The sequence below is a fragment of the Asterias amurensis genome, chromosome 4 (genome assembly GCF_032118995.1).
Source record: "Asterias amurensis chromosome 4, ASM3211899v1".
In the NCBI taxonomy this organism is placed as follows: domain Eukaryota; kingdom Metazoa; phylum Echinodermata; class Asteroidea; order Forcipulatida; family Asteriidae; genus Asterias; species Asterias amurensis.
The window spans coordinates 15,429,970-15,445,474 of record NC_092651.1 but is presented as its reverse complement, the minus strand read 5'-3'; the positions used below and the strand labels follow the sequence as shown (position 1 = coordinate 15,445,474).

General features: G+C 40.9%; 1 protein-coding gene across 1 annotated transcript in view; it reads left to right on the top strand.

The window, feature by feature from the left end:
- Positions 1–15,505, top strand: part of LOC139935773 (uncharacterized) — a 46,464-nt gene that overhangs the window by 11,252 nt on the left and 19,707 nt on the right. Inside the window, exons 8-13 of the mRNA XM_071930351.1 lie at positions 386–5,374; positions 6,008–6,429; positions 7,388–7,504; positions 8,372–8,559; positions 13,130–13,258; positions 14,609–14,819. Coding sequence (XP_071786452.1) covers positions 386–5,374; positions 6,008–6,429; positions 7,388–7,504; positions 8,372–8,559; positions 13,130–13,258; positions 14,609–14,819 — 6,056 coding nt within the window. The remainder of the gene's footprint in view (positions 1–385; positions 5,375–6,007; positions 6,430–7,387; positions 7,505–8,371; positions 8,560–13,129; positions 13,259–14,608; positions 14,820–15,505) is intronic.

Genomic DNA, 15,505 nt, shown 5'->3' with positions numbered 1-15,505 from the left:
AGCTGGCAGACTAGTGAATTGACAAGCTAACTGTTCCTGCTGACTAATACTGAAAAACTTAAGAGCAAAGCCTGTGCGGTTGATTTTTAAGTACAAATTTATAAAGTAAGCTGGATAAACCCAGGCCTGATACTTCACGGAGGCAACGAAGGCGATTGCCTCCGTGTCCCCTGGTCATTGCCTTGGTACCCTTGAAATGCTCCAGTACAAATTTGCAATTTCCTCATAGGGTGCCCTTTACCAAGAAGAAAATGCCTTGGTGCCCTTGCCCTCTCAAAAACGAAGCATACAGGCCTGTAATAAAACCTCAGGAATATCTTCTTACACTACCTATCATTGAAATGATTAAAGTTAATTAAAATTTTCTTCTTTTTTTCTACTCCAGGTTTTGTGACATTTAACAACTTCATCAACTCCAAGAGAGCTCAAGCCCCAAGTTTCATGTATCCCACCAAGGTGACAGTGCTACACGACAAACACGTGCAATACAAGGATAAACCGATTCAGCATGGCCAGACAAAGCATCAGGCAACAGATGGATCCAATGTTAACGGTCAGTCTGGGTCGTCCAACACAACGAGCCAAACCACACCCCTGAGTCGAAGGGGTCCTCACAACTCAAGCTACAGCAGGGTCAGGAGAAGGACAGATACCCATGCTTTACCTGCTCCAAAAAGATTGAAGACCACATTGGAGAATGAACACCAGGGGTCAAGCTTTAGATGCAGCGATGGAAAGGGAGTGCTAACAAAGACTGAAGAGATTTCTGAAAACGAAAAGGCTCCTTGCACCAAACTTTGCACATCTGTCGTTCAAACATCTAATGGAGGGTCAATCTCAGATGAAAGTGGTTTTATTCTCAAAGGAGCAACTTCTACAGGAGACTCTGATCATCGACAACTAACAAACAATGTTGCACTATCAAAAGATATACAAAGGCAAACAGGGGAGGACGATATGCACTTTTCTTCAATGACGAACAAATTAGCTGCTGATGAATGGGATGGATCCGTTCATCGAAGGAATCTTGAGACTGATGTTTCTCAAACTCAGAATCTGACCATCCCTGCTACTGTTGGCTTCTCTTCAGCCAGCGGCAATGCAATTCATATCTCAGAATCTGCTCTTCACAAAGCTAGAGCTTTATTCGATGAGGACAGTGAGAAACAAAGATCAGCTATCGGAGTCACAACAAATTCTCTCAAACTAAACCCAAACAATCAGAAAAAAAAATCCGAGTCGGATAATGATGTTGGAAGTAGCAAAAAACCAGTGGATGGTGGATTTACATCAGCCAGCAGCAAATCTATACAGATCTCAGAGTCAGCTCTTAACAAAGCCAAGACATTATTTGCTGAGGAAGACCCAAAAGATCCCATCTCATCTTCAGATTCCGCCTCCACCAGCAGAGGAGCAATGCCTAAGACACTTGGATTTAGCTCAGCTAGTGGTAAAGCTATAAAGATCTCAGAGTCAGCTCTTAACAAAGCCAAGACATTATTTGCTGAGGAAGACCCAAGAGATCCCATCTCATCTTCAGATACCGCCTCCACCAGCAGAGGAGCAATGCCTAAGACACTTGGATTTAGCTCAGCTAGTGGTAAAGCTATAAAGATCTCAGAGTCGGCTCTTAACAAAGCCAAGACACTTTTTGCTGAGGAAGACCCAAAAGATCAGATCTCATCATCAGATTCTGCATCCACCAGCAAAGGAGCAGTGCCTAAGACACTTGGATTTAGTTCAGCAAGCGATAAAGCTATAAAGATCTCAGAGTCGGCTCTTAACAAAGCCAAAACACTCTTTGCTGAGGAAGACCCAAAAGATCCCAACTCATCGATGCCATCCATCTCTGCGAGCAAAGGAGCAGAGCCTAAAATACTTGGATTTAGTTCAGCAAGCGGTAAAGCTATTCAGATATCAGAATCAGCATTACAGAAAGCCAGACTTTTCCTGGATGATGAGCAAGAGTCATCGGCGCAGTTGGCCTCAAGAAGAGGAAACAACATTTCTCAATCAGAAAGTGGAATGATGAAATCTACATTGCTGAAGAAAGAGAATGACAAAGAGTTACCTATCACTCAAAATAGTGTGATCAGAGAGCATGACGTACATTTAGAAATTGCCGAGCTAAACTCATCGGCTCTTGCTGGAGACCCTCTGGTACCCTCTAAAGTTGGATTTGCTTCTGCGAGTGGAAAACCAATCTGTGTTTCTGAAACTGCTTTGCAAAGAGCTAAACAACTTTTTGAGAAGGACGGAAATGAAATCCCAACCACCGCTGGATTTGCCTCAGCCTCAGGAAAATCCATTGAGATATCAGATGTTGACTTGAAGAAGGCAAGAGCCATGTTTGAAGATTCAGGAGACATGCCTGCTTCTTCCAAAACGAGTTGTCCTGAAACACTCACTTTACCAAATGAGCTTCCAATACCTCACAAACAGAGTAGATGTGGGCAGGGGGATTCAAAGCCTCAGACCAACTACAGGAACCTCCCCAAGGGATTTAGACCATTCAAAGCTCCAGCCAAAATGAAGACTCCTTCTAAATCAAAAACTTTACTCAAGCAGTCACACTGTCTGCCCACAATATATGAGACCACAAAAGATAAAACAGTGCCATCCTTAAACTTAGAAAGTATACCAGAAACCCAGGAAATGGAGTTCACTTCAAAAGGTTTTGCATCAGTTGAAATGGTAAGAACTCCAGATATAGAATTTGAGGAGGAGTTTCTTACTGCAAGTCAAGCTCAACGGGAGATAGAGGCTGCTGAAGAAATGGAGTCTGCATATGCCTTCATGCAGGCAGAGGAGGACAGCTTTTCACAATATGAGGATTTGTCTGTTGGAAAATTCATCCCAGGGATGGGCCCAGCTCGTCCCCTCTTGGAGACTGCAGTGATGGCCAATCAAAATGTTCAAAATCAGGAAAGTTCTAAACAACCAGCCAATCAGGTGTCTGATGACAAAGAGCCATTTCATGAGCTACTTTCAGCGGTGCAAGGCTTATCAAGCCAGACTTATCATTCCTTAAACCAAGCGTTTGTTCAATCCCAACTACTCTCTACCGGAGATGTAACAGAAGTCCAAGTAACTATTCCTATATCCTTCAGCCAGCAGGAAGACTCCAAAAGAGAAATCAATAAGATCTTGCCCAAGAGTAACATTTCTTCATCAGTTGGTGAGATGGAAATTCCATGGAGTAATACTCCATCCTCTCTGAATACAGAAAAACCTACATTCATAGGATTTAAAACTGCCGGGGGTAATAAGGTAGAGATAGCACAAGACGCCTTGCGGAAGGCAAAAGCATTTCTTGATGCCGACTCTAAGTATGAAGACTCTTGTGTAATGAAAGCAAGCCAAAAAGCTAACACCAACCCTGCTGATCAAACACAAGATCAAAAGGAATCATTCCATAACGGCTCAAATTTCTCTGGATTTCAGACTGCAGGAGGGAGACGTGTAGAGATATCTAAGGAGGCTCTAAAGAAAGCAAAGAACTTATTTTCTGAAGAAGAAATAATCCACTCAAGAGCTCCAGAGGGTCTTGGTATGATTAACGTTTTGTCAAAATTTCCTGTCGGATTTCAAACAGCTAGTGGGAGTAAGGTCAGCGTCTCAGAAGAATCGCTGAAACGAGCGAGACATGTGTTAGAAGGAGATGATGTGGGCTTCAGGAAAGAGGAGAAACTTTCAAAGATTGCTTCTACAGCTAGTGATGAATCTCGAAAACAAAGTGCCAGCTGTGATAGAAAAACAAATTCTCAAGGGTCTGTACTGATAGATGATAAGAGGTGTGGTGGCTCCTTGGAGATTGCAAGCTCAACCCCAAGAGCTTGTAGTGGTTTTCAGACGGCCAGTGGAAATAAAGTAACAGTGTCAGCAGAGGCTTTATCAAGAGCTCACAAATTCCTGAGAGATGACGGAGCTGAAATGCAGCGACTTCTTGCAGACACGGATGATGCTAAGACCAAGTCACAAACCAGATCCTCAAAGACGTTTACTTCTCACGAGGAAAATGATGTACCAGAAGGAGCTGTAAACACTTTTAACAAAACTCCAGCACCACACGTCGGTTTCCAGACTACTGGTACAAACAAGGTCAGAAAATCTGCTGAATCCTTGACACACACCCGAAGAGTGGTGGTAGAGGGTGGTGATTCGCACATAGCTCAAAAAACAAGTGGGATTTCTTCACATAATAAGGAAGATATACACTCGGGTCAGTCACACTCTTCACAACATGTTCCACCAACCTCTGTTGGATTCCAAACAGCAAGTGGAAAGAAGGTCACCATATCAGCTGATTCTCTAACAAAGGCTCAACGATTCCTAGCAAATATTGATGGTGAACCTAACACAGATCAAAGAACCAGTCCATCAAAAGCTACTGCATCAAAGAAAGGGGAGAGTTCACTCACAGGTCTTGTACAAACTTCAAACCAATCTCGTAAACTCTTTGATGGTTTCCAAACAGCAAGTGGAGACAAGGTCACAATATCGGCTGAATCTTTAGCTAATGTTCAAAGATTCCTTGCAGATGCTGACGGAACTTTATCACACCCAAAAGCTATAGAGCCATGCTTAGGTTTTTCCACAGCCAGTGGTAGCAAAGTGTCTGTGAGAGCTGATGCTTTAGCAACTGCTCAAAGATTCCTTGATGATGGTAACGACACTGTGCCAACTCCTAGAACCACACAGCCATGCCTAGGTTTCTCAACAGCCAGTGGTAGCAAAGTGTCTGTGAGAGCTGATGCTTTAGCAACTGCTCAAAGATTCCTTGCCAATAGTAACGACACTGTGACTGCTCCTAGAACCACACAGCCATGCGTAGGTTTCTCAACGGCCAACGGTAACAAAGTTTTAGTCTCAGATGCTGCCTTAAGGAAAGCACAAAGTCTTTTCCAAGATGACGATAGGAACACCAATCAAGTCTTCCATCATAACACGTCCAGTGGTAAGAATCAAAGCACTTCTGATCAAGCCTCTAGACCATCCATACCTCTTGGTTTCCAAACTGCCAGAGGGTCTTCAGTGTCCGTGTCTAGGACTTCTTTACAGCAAGTCAAAGCCTTCCTTGGAGATGATGTGTCTGTAAGTGGAATGCAGTCTGGAGGAGTTTCACGTCAGCGTTCCAGTCATGGTGAAGGAACAACCTCTGTTGCGCTGGTTCCCGAGTATGACTCATCAACTGTTGATCCCACTGAAGCTCAGACTAAATCCAGACCCTCTTTCTCAAGAAAGAATGCAGAGGGACTGCGGATGAATGATCGACACCCTGGAGGAGACTGCAATGATGCTGTGGTCCCACACTGTGGAGCAAATACAACATCAAGATTGTTGAAGAATGCAGCAAAAGACAAGACCCTTAAAGGTAAACTTTGCCAATTTGCTTGTTTTATTTGCTTCTATATTTCATTCTGGCAGTCAATATTTTCGAAGTGTACAGAGTGTGTATCCATGTGAACAAAAATAAGAGTTTTGTCACATGATTCTTTTTACAGAAAAATCTCTTTAGAGAAACACTGACTAATTAAAGAATAAAACATTTTGTCAAGATGTTTAGGAACTTTGATCACATTTGATTTTTTCCAAAATATATATGTTTATTTCAAAATCATTTTTGACAGATGATGACCTGTTGAAATTTATTTATTTATTTATTTATTTTAATTCTTCGGACAAACAATAAAACAAGCACAGGCCGTCCAGGGAAGGGCAAAAGTAAAAAAACTGTCATCAAAAAAGATCAGCCTCCCAGACAACGAAAGGATGCGAAAAAGTTTCATGTTTTTTTGGTGTTAAACTGACCAACCTACATGGGAAATATGTCTGAAGTATTAATGGGGAAAAATGATACCAAAAAGGAATTTCATTGTATTGTTACACAGGAATTTCTAAAGAAAAGGAACAATGGAGGTTATGAATGTTGTCTTGTACAGGTCGTCTTTGGAGATGCACAATTTCTTCATGGACACACAAAAAAAAATCGTTCTTAATTTTGCAGGCATACTTCAGAAGGGAGGACTTCCATCTAAACCCTCAACAAGTGCAACCCATCCCTTGCCCCGATCACATCTTAACTCTCATCAGCTCACACCAAAGTCCACAGGGCCATCAAACAGCTCTCAAGTAGTCCCTCAGACGGTCCCCTTGGCTTCCCTACAACACAGTATGCGAGAACAGTCCTTCAGCAGTAACCTCAGCAACAGGGAAGTGGTTACAAACAAGCGAGGGTATGATGCCGGTAGCGGTGATGCTAACTCAGATGGTCCGACTCCGAAGAGGGCTAAGGTTGAGGTTGACATGAAGGGGGACTCAGGGAGGAGGAACGCTGTCTTATCACCCATTGAGCAGGATGTGGGATTACCGATTAAGGAGTGGGAGGAGGCCAGGAGGAACCAAGCTAGCAGGATACACAGCAAAAAGGTACAGTGAAGTCAAAGCTAATCCCTTAAGAAAGTTCACAAAGACATGTAGCTAAATAATTTTACCAGACCAGAATTTTTTTTACAAGACTTAAAGCCATTATACACTTTCGGTAAACAGTATTGTCCAAGTCCCACACTTCGTGTGTCACAACTTGTGTATAAAATAACAAACCTCTGAAAATTTAGGCTCAATCGGTCAACGGAGTCGGGAGAAAATAACAAGAAAACCCACTCTTGTTTCCGCTAGTTTCGCCCTGTCATGACATGTGTTTAAAATAAATCTGTAATTCTCGCTATCGAGAATTGATATTGTTTTAATGTTTTCTCAAAAAGTAAAGCATTTCATGGAATAATATTTCAAGAGAAGTCTTTCACCATTACCTTCTGTACACCCTGTAAATTATTTGTAAATCTGTGAATTTTTTTTTTTTTCTGTACCGAAAGTGTATGATGGCTTTAATCAAAATGAGTTGAACAAGCGCTAAGACCGTAACAGAAGATCCATCTCATTTGTCTTATGTATAAGTATACTAAAAAAAAATGTATGAGACTCATAGTCAACTGGGCTTGTCCAGTCATGAGTTTACTGGCCTGATGCTGAAATCAATGGCCTGTGTACTGTGGTCCAGTGTTAATTTTGAGCCCTGCTCTTACTCCCATTGAGTGACTTACTAGGATCCTTCTTAAAGCCTGGTTCATACTTCCGAATTTGAATTTTGACGTCACAAATTTGCACTGAATAAATCTGAACAGACATTCGCTGCGAAAACAGTCATGTAACATCAAAATTTGCTAAAAATAAAAAAAAAAATAAAATGTGTTTAATATGTATCCCTTGCAGTAAACTCTAGATTGGGTGTTACATAACATAGATTATCTCCAGGTTGAAGTTCCTAAATGGTGTGGCGGCACAAAAAACAGTTTTAATTTGATCGAATATTGATTCCTTTTCGTAGAAACAAGTAATCAAGCCAATACCAGGTGAGCTCATCTCCAAGAAACAGCAAGGACCAAGACTACCTTTGTATGAACTGGTCCATGGCCAGGCACCGGAACTGTACCCTGAAACTGAGGTGAGTACTGCAGCAGATTTCACGAAATGCTAGGATTAATCTCGAGTTAGGGCGAGTAACTTTTCCAACTTAGGATGGGTTCAATGCATCTTAACGTCTTAGGTTACGGAACTAAGAATTTGTCCTAAGATTAGTCCAAATCTAGGAACAGTTTGGTGAAATCGACGGCTAGACCCATAATAAAGATTGTCTTTCTCACATACTATAATTGAAATGAAGAAAATAGTTTTGACATACAAAAAATCTTGAAAACATACCTTTTCCCACATTGATTGTTTCCTATCTGTATATATTTCCAAATTGATTTGTATTTACCCTTGTTCAGATTGTATTATCACAAACCGCTGTGATCTTGTATTGTATGTGTCAGGCATGATATTCTTCCTTCTTAAGTTTGATTTACGATTTTTTTTCCTTGAAAAAGTCTGAATAATTGTGATAAAATAGCCTGTAACGTATATTAAACCCTACACTAGATGTGCACATGTAAGGTCAGCCCTTGTACTACTAAATGAAATTGTCCTACTTTTGTCTAAGGATAATTGTGATAAAATAGCCTGTAATGTATATTAAACCCTGCACTAGATGTGCATGTGTAAGGTCAGCCCTTGTACTATAAATGAAATTGTCCTACTTTTCTCTAAGGACTAAACATCATGCCTGATGTCAGGCCTGGAATTACATGCAGGACGCCTAGAATCAGTTCCCCCTGGTCTTGGCCTAAGTGCCCTTCAAAAGTTTCCCATTGACTTTAAGATTTTCCAATGGAAGTGCCTTTGCAAATTGAAACTGGCCTTGCCCTTCCAACATGTTCAAAGATGAAATTCTAGGCCTGTGATGTATGTATTTATTATTATTATCCTGCAGTTACTTTCTTGTGGCGTTCTGCCAAGCACCCTGACTGTCACATCGTCCACAGCTGAAGACTTCAAGTTCATCTTGAAGGAGCACTTTACCCCTGACATCCTGAATAGCGATGAGGGACTCACTCTTGGAGATGGTGGAAGTCTTGTACCTGATGAAGCTGGCACTGCAGGAAAGAAAGAATTTCTCAAGTAAGAATTCTCACCTTTACTTCACTTTTTTAAAGTGAGATGTTCACAAACACGGTCGGTCACTACAAGGATCTTGGCTGTCGACTCAAATCAACGGTTTGACCAATTAAATTGAAAAATTGCTTTCTGGGAAAACATGTTCTTTGTCAAGGTTGTTAAGCTGTTGTTATTTGGCCCAATTTTATAAAGGTGCTTTATTTGTCCCATGCCATTAATATCACTTATTCTCCTTATTATCTCTGTACCAGTGCCTTGCTTGATAGCCCCGATGTAGACCCCAAGTTAACTATTCCTATGCCATTAATTATGGAATAACAGTGCGAGGACCCGGTCTTCACTGCGTGGTAATGACCGTGTTGGTGGCTGGCGCTGTTAACAGACCGAATACCTTTTTATCATATAAACCACAAGGGAATACCTTTTTAACGAATTACACGGCTGAATTTGTCCAAATTTTGTGACTTCTTCTCTTGGCGATACTTCCAGACATGTTCAGGGGTCATATTTGAGCTTTTGATGGTCCATCTCTTTCGTGCGTTAATCACATTACTGATCGTTGAGACCAGTGACTCTTTTAAATAATGGTCTGTTCAGCACCTTCACTGGGGTCAAATAGTCAGGTAGCTTAGGGATGGAATCGTGACCAACTGGCCCAAAGCACCAAATTTGACAGGTACCTTCTATAGGCCCCAGAAATCAATTTTAGAAGGGGTGACACCAAAAAATATTTTTGGAAGGTACCTAATTTGCATAATTTCAAAATTGCTGCAAAATCCTATATTTAAGCACTAATTTCGGTACATTTTTATCATTTAAGCAAAGGTCATTTTGAAATATTTACTTTGGTGGTTTTGTTTACATATCCTGCACTTAAAAAACATTAATGAACTGATGATGTGCCTAGGTAATTATGTGTTGTCAGAAATCCAAGATGGCCACTACAATAATAATTTAAGTATCCTGGTTCGAAATATGCAAAACAGTTATATTTTGTTGTTACTACCGTCTTAACTATTAAAACAGTCCCATGTGGGGAAAATTGGTTTAAACTGACAATATCTTCAAAGATTTTGGCAGCTTCTGCTGCAGTTGTAAAGCGCTGTGCAAGAAAGCCTGCACTTTGCGGCATCTGCAGTTTCTGAAGCACTGCAGCAGTGTTTGGCATCCGCACTCCAACAGCCATCTGCAGACACTGGCTGCCTCTGGAATGAGTGACCACACAGGTTTCCAGTCAGATGCAACCTTTGTTCAACCATATCCCTCGGGTAGTGAAGCACGCTGTTCAGACTTCAAGCTTGTTGTCCAGATGCTCGCCTTTCCAGCAGGAAACTTCATGTTCGATACCTTCTCAGTTAGTAGTTGAAATAGCTCTTGGTGGGATCCTGCAGAAAGTTTAGGAAGTTTGTTGGTAGTTTAGTGTTCCCTGCAACCTTCTTCCTACACCTTTTCCTCTCTTCTTCCACATAGATTGCTTCAAACATACCTCTCTTGTATGTATTCCACACTATGTCTACTCGGTTGCTATCCCTCAATTGTTGGATCCAAAGGAGAAATAACTTTTCACCAGATTCATTGAATGTACTAGTTTGATTTGCAGGAAATGCGTGGACGATAGCAGCGTCGTCAAAAACCTTGGCATGGTAGTATGACGGAGGGTCTGGCTGATCTGTTGTCAGAATTTCTACCAGATCAGGTTTTTTCGTCGGCAGGAGGAGCGCTCCATACACCGAGAGAGAAGATGGCCTAGGATGATTCATGGGCGAAGAATTCTGTTGAGTCTCCATCACGGTACTGACTTAATTGCAAAGTAGAGCTGGCTGAAAAGATTGCAATCATTGTTTTTACTTGAACGATGCTGCTTAGCACTTGTGTTTGGCTTTGATTTCACACGCTTCCAAATGGCCACAGAATTTCTTTTGATGGGCTTATGAATGCTGGTGCTTCGGTCTAAAATCACATCCTTAACATGCTTCTGGTACTAGGAAATGCCAAGGGCTTCAATTGTGCGGACTTTGGAAACAACATCTTTTATTAGCACAATTTCAAGTGTCCAAAGCAAGCAGTTCTGAAGAATTTCAATGAAAGAGTTACCCATTTCTGAGATTGCTTCAGTGAGGCTCTTCCTGAAAACCTCCTGCATAGTCATCCCTGTTCATGCTGCTTGTAAATGTCGACGTGTTCTCCGTCCAAGAACTGGTCCTCAAATTCCTTCAGCAGTCTTGCTTGTTGTGGACCTGAAACCATCCATATTCTGGAGGCAACTGGGTTTTCGGTAAGTTCTACCACGCCACCAGACCCTTTACCAACGTTGTTTTGTTCATGACCATGGTCAAGAGGCATGCAAGAGGACGTGTGTTGAGTCTTTTGAAGAACCCACATTTGTATGACCTCTTCTTTGATATTTTGTTGTAGAGCCTTCATGTCTCGGATGTGAATGGGGATCCAGCCAGCGTAGGTGTGATCCAGAACAAAGAACCAAGACACCAATGCCTCCAAAGCCACCACAAAGAGATCAAAATCTCGGATACCATGAGCACGGATCAAAATCAGCACAAGTGTTTCATATTTCAAGATGATATCCCAGTACTGAAATGTAGGGCTTGCCGTTATCATCTTCTGCTTCCACGTTTCAAAGAAATCCCACTGTCAGACTCCACCTTCAATTGCCAAGCATCTCTCTCTGCAGATTTGCAACTGTTAGGGCTGTAACTGTGACTATGCCTGGTTCTAGTGAGGTGAGCAGCTTAGAGGAAGGAGTCTGCTGTACCTGAGGAGCCCACACCAGCTTCACATAAGGCAGCGGTCCAACCAGATCCTTCAAGAAAGTCTCCAATTGTGTTCCATCTATAGAGTCATCTCAATTTGGAGACCAACGTTACTAAAACGTGCTTTTCCCCAATACAATGTCTCGGGCAAACGCCACTGAACAAAATTGGCATGGGCAGACAGTGGTTGGTCCACAGCAATTAGCGGTGATGGATTGAGATATGTTGTTATCTGCCTTTGGATATCTATCCCATCAAGCATTATGCTTGATCATGTCAATGGTTGTAGCCTTTTCGTAGAAAAGGGGAAAGAGGGCGTCAAGAGCAGCAGGATCTGAAAGAGGCATCTGAGTTAAAGCATGGAAGGCAGACCAGGCAATGTAATCTTCTTTCTCAAGCTTGTCCTTCTTTATTAAGAGAAAAATAGATCTGTGTATCCAGGAGACTTCTGTAGCTCTTGCAATTTCAAGTTTACCATCGACCTTATGTTAGATTTGCAGGGCAGAAAAGTTATTGTTAATGGCACGGTCGTAGCTAACACTGATGCCCAGTCTATACAGGATGTTCATTATATGTTGCATCTTGTGAGTGTTTGGATACATAACCCATTGTAGAGAGGAAGAGGTGGCTCCTTTTCTTTGGAATGCCTGCTTTTTTTTGCCACAGAAGCTTTGTTTTTTGCATTGAAGCTGACCATCTGAGTTACGGAAAGACAAACCTGTGACTCGGTGATATCTTGGTGCTTTACATTAGGTCCATTCAGCAGCATGGCAACTAGTGTCTTAAGGCTTGCCGGAACAGAATTTTCCAGGCAGTTATGCTCAAAATTCCGGGTATAAAAAGGAGGGATTCCCAATCAAATATGTCTTGTCTGATGCTTTTAAAACTGATCTTTATTAACTAAAATATCAAAGTGAATACGCCGGGAGGGATAAAAAAAAATTGAATTGGCTAATTGAAGCCCACCTCCAAATTGTAGGTGCAAATAATAAAACGAATATTGAAAATTGTACATTAAATCAAATCACTAACAATTACGTTGTAATTAGTCTTAATTAGTGATAATTAGTTATAAGCATCAGTCTACTTTGACTTTAAAGTAAAAAATACATAATTCGAACCCTATCAATAGGCCTAATTAATAAAGGGCTGAATACAGCAATCAACTGAAAAACAAAATCGCCACATAATTTTTTTAAAAAGATTTTACATGCAAATTGTGCACAAATTGTGATTTATGCAAATTAGGTACCCTCCCAAGATTTTTTTCAGGTGTCACCCCTTCTAAATATCTTCTCTAGAACCTAAAGAATATATCTACCAAGTTTGGTGCTTTGGGCCAGTCGGTCACGATCTCGTCAAAATTTGGACCTAAGCAACCTGACTAAAAGGAGACATTTGATTGGCTGATAGCTGTTCTTTGTGCATTAAAACGCACGCATAAGCTCAGCGTCCATGTAGCATGTCGCTGTAAACAAGACCATATATGGACAAATGAGTTTATACGCGTGCACCTGTTACCTCAAAGTTGATACATTTTCAGTGCGTATGCGCAAGTGCGCAAGTGCGCGAAGTTGCAATGAAAATAACATGTATATAAATAGGCATGCAATACAGTGCAACGCGCAAGTTTTACACAATGTATACTGATTTAGGGGCCACTTAATCGCTATTATTCCAAAGATGGTCTTTATACCGCACGTTAGTACACTCCCACGTGACCTGGTTTTGACCAATCAGGGACTTGAAACCTTCCAAGGTATTTATTAATATCACTTATTCTCCTTATGATATCTCTGTTCCAGTGCCTTGCTTGATGCCCCCGGTGTAGACCCCAAGTTCCTGACATCAGACTGGGTGAATAATCACTACCGCTGGATAGTCTGGAAACTAGCTGCTATGGAAAAGGCCTATCCTTATTACTTGACACAGAGGTAATGTTTACTTTCACTACTCACCGTTATCAGCGCTCAAATTCATAGAGCTGCTAAGCACAAAAATTGGCTAAGCATGAAATTTCTTCCTTGGTTAAAACAGGATTACCAACCAAATTTCATTTTGTTGCATATTCCTTGTTACTGGTATTCAGCTGTTGTTTGCTTATCCTGAAAATCACGTTGAAATTTGCTTGGTAATCATGTTTTTATCAAGGAAGAAATTTCATGCTAAGCAAATTTTTGTGCTTAGCAGCTCTATGAAATTGGGCCCTGGCCTGTATGCTTCGTTTTTGAAAGGGCAAGGGCACCGGCGTTTTTTCTTCTTGGTAAAGGGCAACTCCATGAGGAAATTGTGAATTTCTACCGTGGCATTTCAAGGGCACCAAGTCAATGATCAGGGGGCATGGAGACAATTACCTTCATTGCCTCCATGAAGTATCAAGCCTGCGTTATTTAAAACAATTCTAGTTTTGCTTGTCACACTTGAGGGTATTGAGTACAGTTAAATTCTTTTACCAACAGTGCATGCTTGTATATGTGGCTTCAGTCACCCAATTTAATGTGTGCATCTATTTTGTCCACAACTCTACAGAAGAAAACAGCAATCTTATATTTTATTTAGATTGCAGAGTAGGATTTTTATGAACTGTTACTATAAAGAAAAAGGGTGTATCAGAGTATTCAAAACTTTTCCAACTGATATTTTTTAAGAATTTGCCTGGTTTGAAAAATAGGTTTTCCAAATTGTTTAAAGGCAGTGTACACTATTGGTAATTACTCAAAATGATTGTTAGCATAACAACTTACTTGATAACAAGCAATGGAGAGCTGTTGGTAGTATAAAACATTGTGAGAACCGGCTCCCTCTGAAGTAACGTAGTTTTCGAGAATGAAGTAATTTTCCATGAATTTGATTCAGAGGCCTCAGAATTAGATTTTGAAGTCCCGAAATCAAGGCATCTGAAAGCACACAACTTCGTGTGACAAGGGTGTTTTTTGTTGCATTATTCTTTGCCAACACCCTCTAAGAAGAAATCTGCTAGCGAAATTGGCGCCATAGCCTCAGAAGCACTGGACACGTTTGGTAATTACAAAAGATTTGAATCTGAGAAAGACTTCAGGCCTGAAGCCTTCCTCGGGCATCTGAATTTTTCAAAATTATCTCGCAACTTCGACGACCAACTTCAATTACCAATAGTGTCCAGTGTTTTTAAGAATTTGCCTGGTTTGAAAAATAGGTCTTTCAATTTGTTTAATTCCAAACCTTGTTACTTGTAAAAAAAAAACACCTCCCAAAACCCTGTTATATTAAAAATTGTTGATGATATTATTTTTTTCTGATTACAGGTTTCTGACACCACACCAAGTCCTCCTTCAGCTGAAGTACCGTTATGATAGAGAGATCGACCACGCCCAACGCTCCGCCCTCAAGAAGATCCTTGAGCGAGACGACACCCCATCTAGAAGGTTGGTCCTGTGTGTGGCTGGTATCCACCGGCCAGGCACTGGTGAAATTGCAAAGTCACACCAGGGTACCACAGGAAAAGAGAATGAAAAGGTAAGTGGGAAGAAAAGGAATGGTGAACAAAATTGCCTTCAAATTCTAGACTGGATTTGAAAATGTTTTGCTGGTTTAGTTAAACTAACATTACTATTACTTGAATATCACTGCTCTTTCATTCTTTATCATTATGTGAGGGTGTCATGGCCGAGCGACTAACAGCATCAATTCAAGTTCTTGTGGTTAAAGGAATGTTACAGAATTGGTAAGAAATCAAAATTGTGAAGATCACAGATTTACACAAAACTTACATGGTCTAGATGATGATAGTAGAAAACATCCCATGAAATATTTCTGTCTGAAATTTCATATTTGATGAGAAATAAATAATCTTATTTCGCGTTTGGAGTTTATCGCTCAGTGAGCGTTTTATTCATTTTTGTTTTGGTACGATGCAATGCAAAATTTGTAATCGGTTTTTTACTATTCTCTTGTGACCCAGATGCCTGATCGATCTCAAACTTCTACAGGTTTGTCAGTTTATGTATACGGTGGATTACATAAAGTGCTTACACTTCCAGCAATTTTTTTGCTAGCAAAACCAATTCTGTAATGTTCCTTTAAGTCATAGGAGTGTGGGTTACTATAATTTCTTCTCTCCACCCAGGGGTATAAATGGGTACCTGCAAGGGTAGAGGTTGAAATTGTGTTTAGAAAAGCCTTCTGAGCGCTACGGTTGCCCA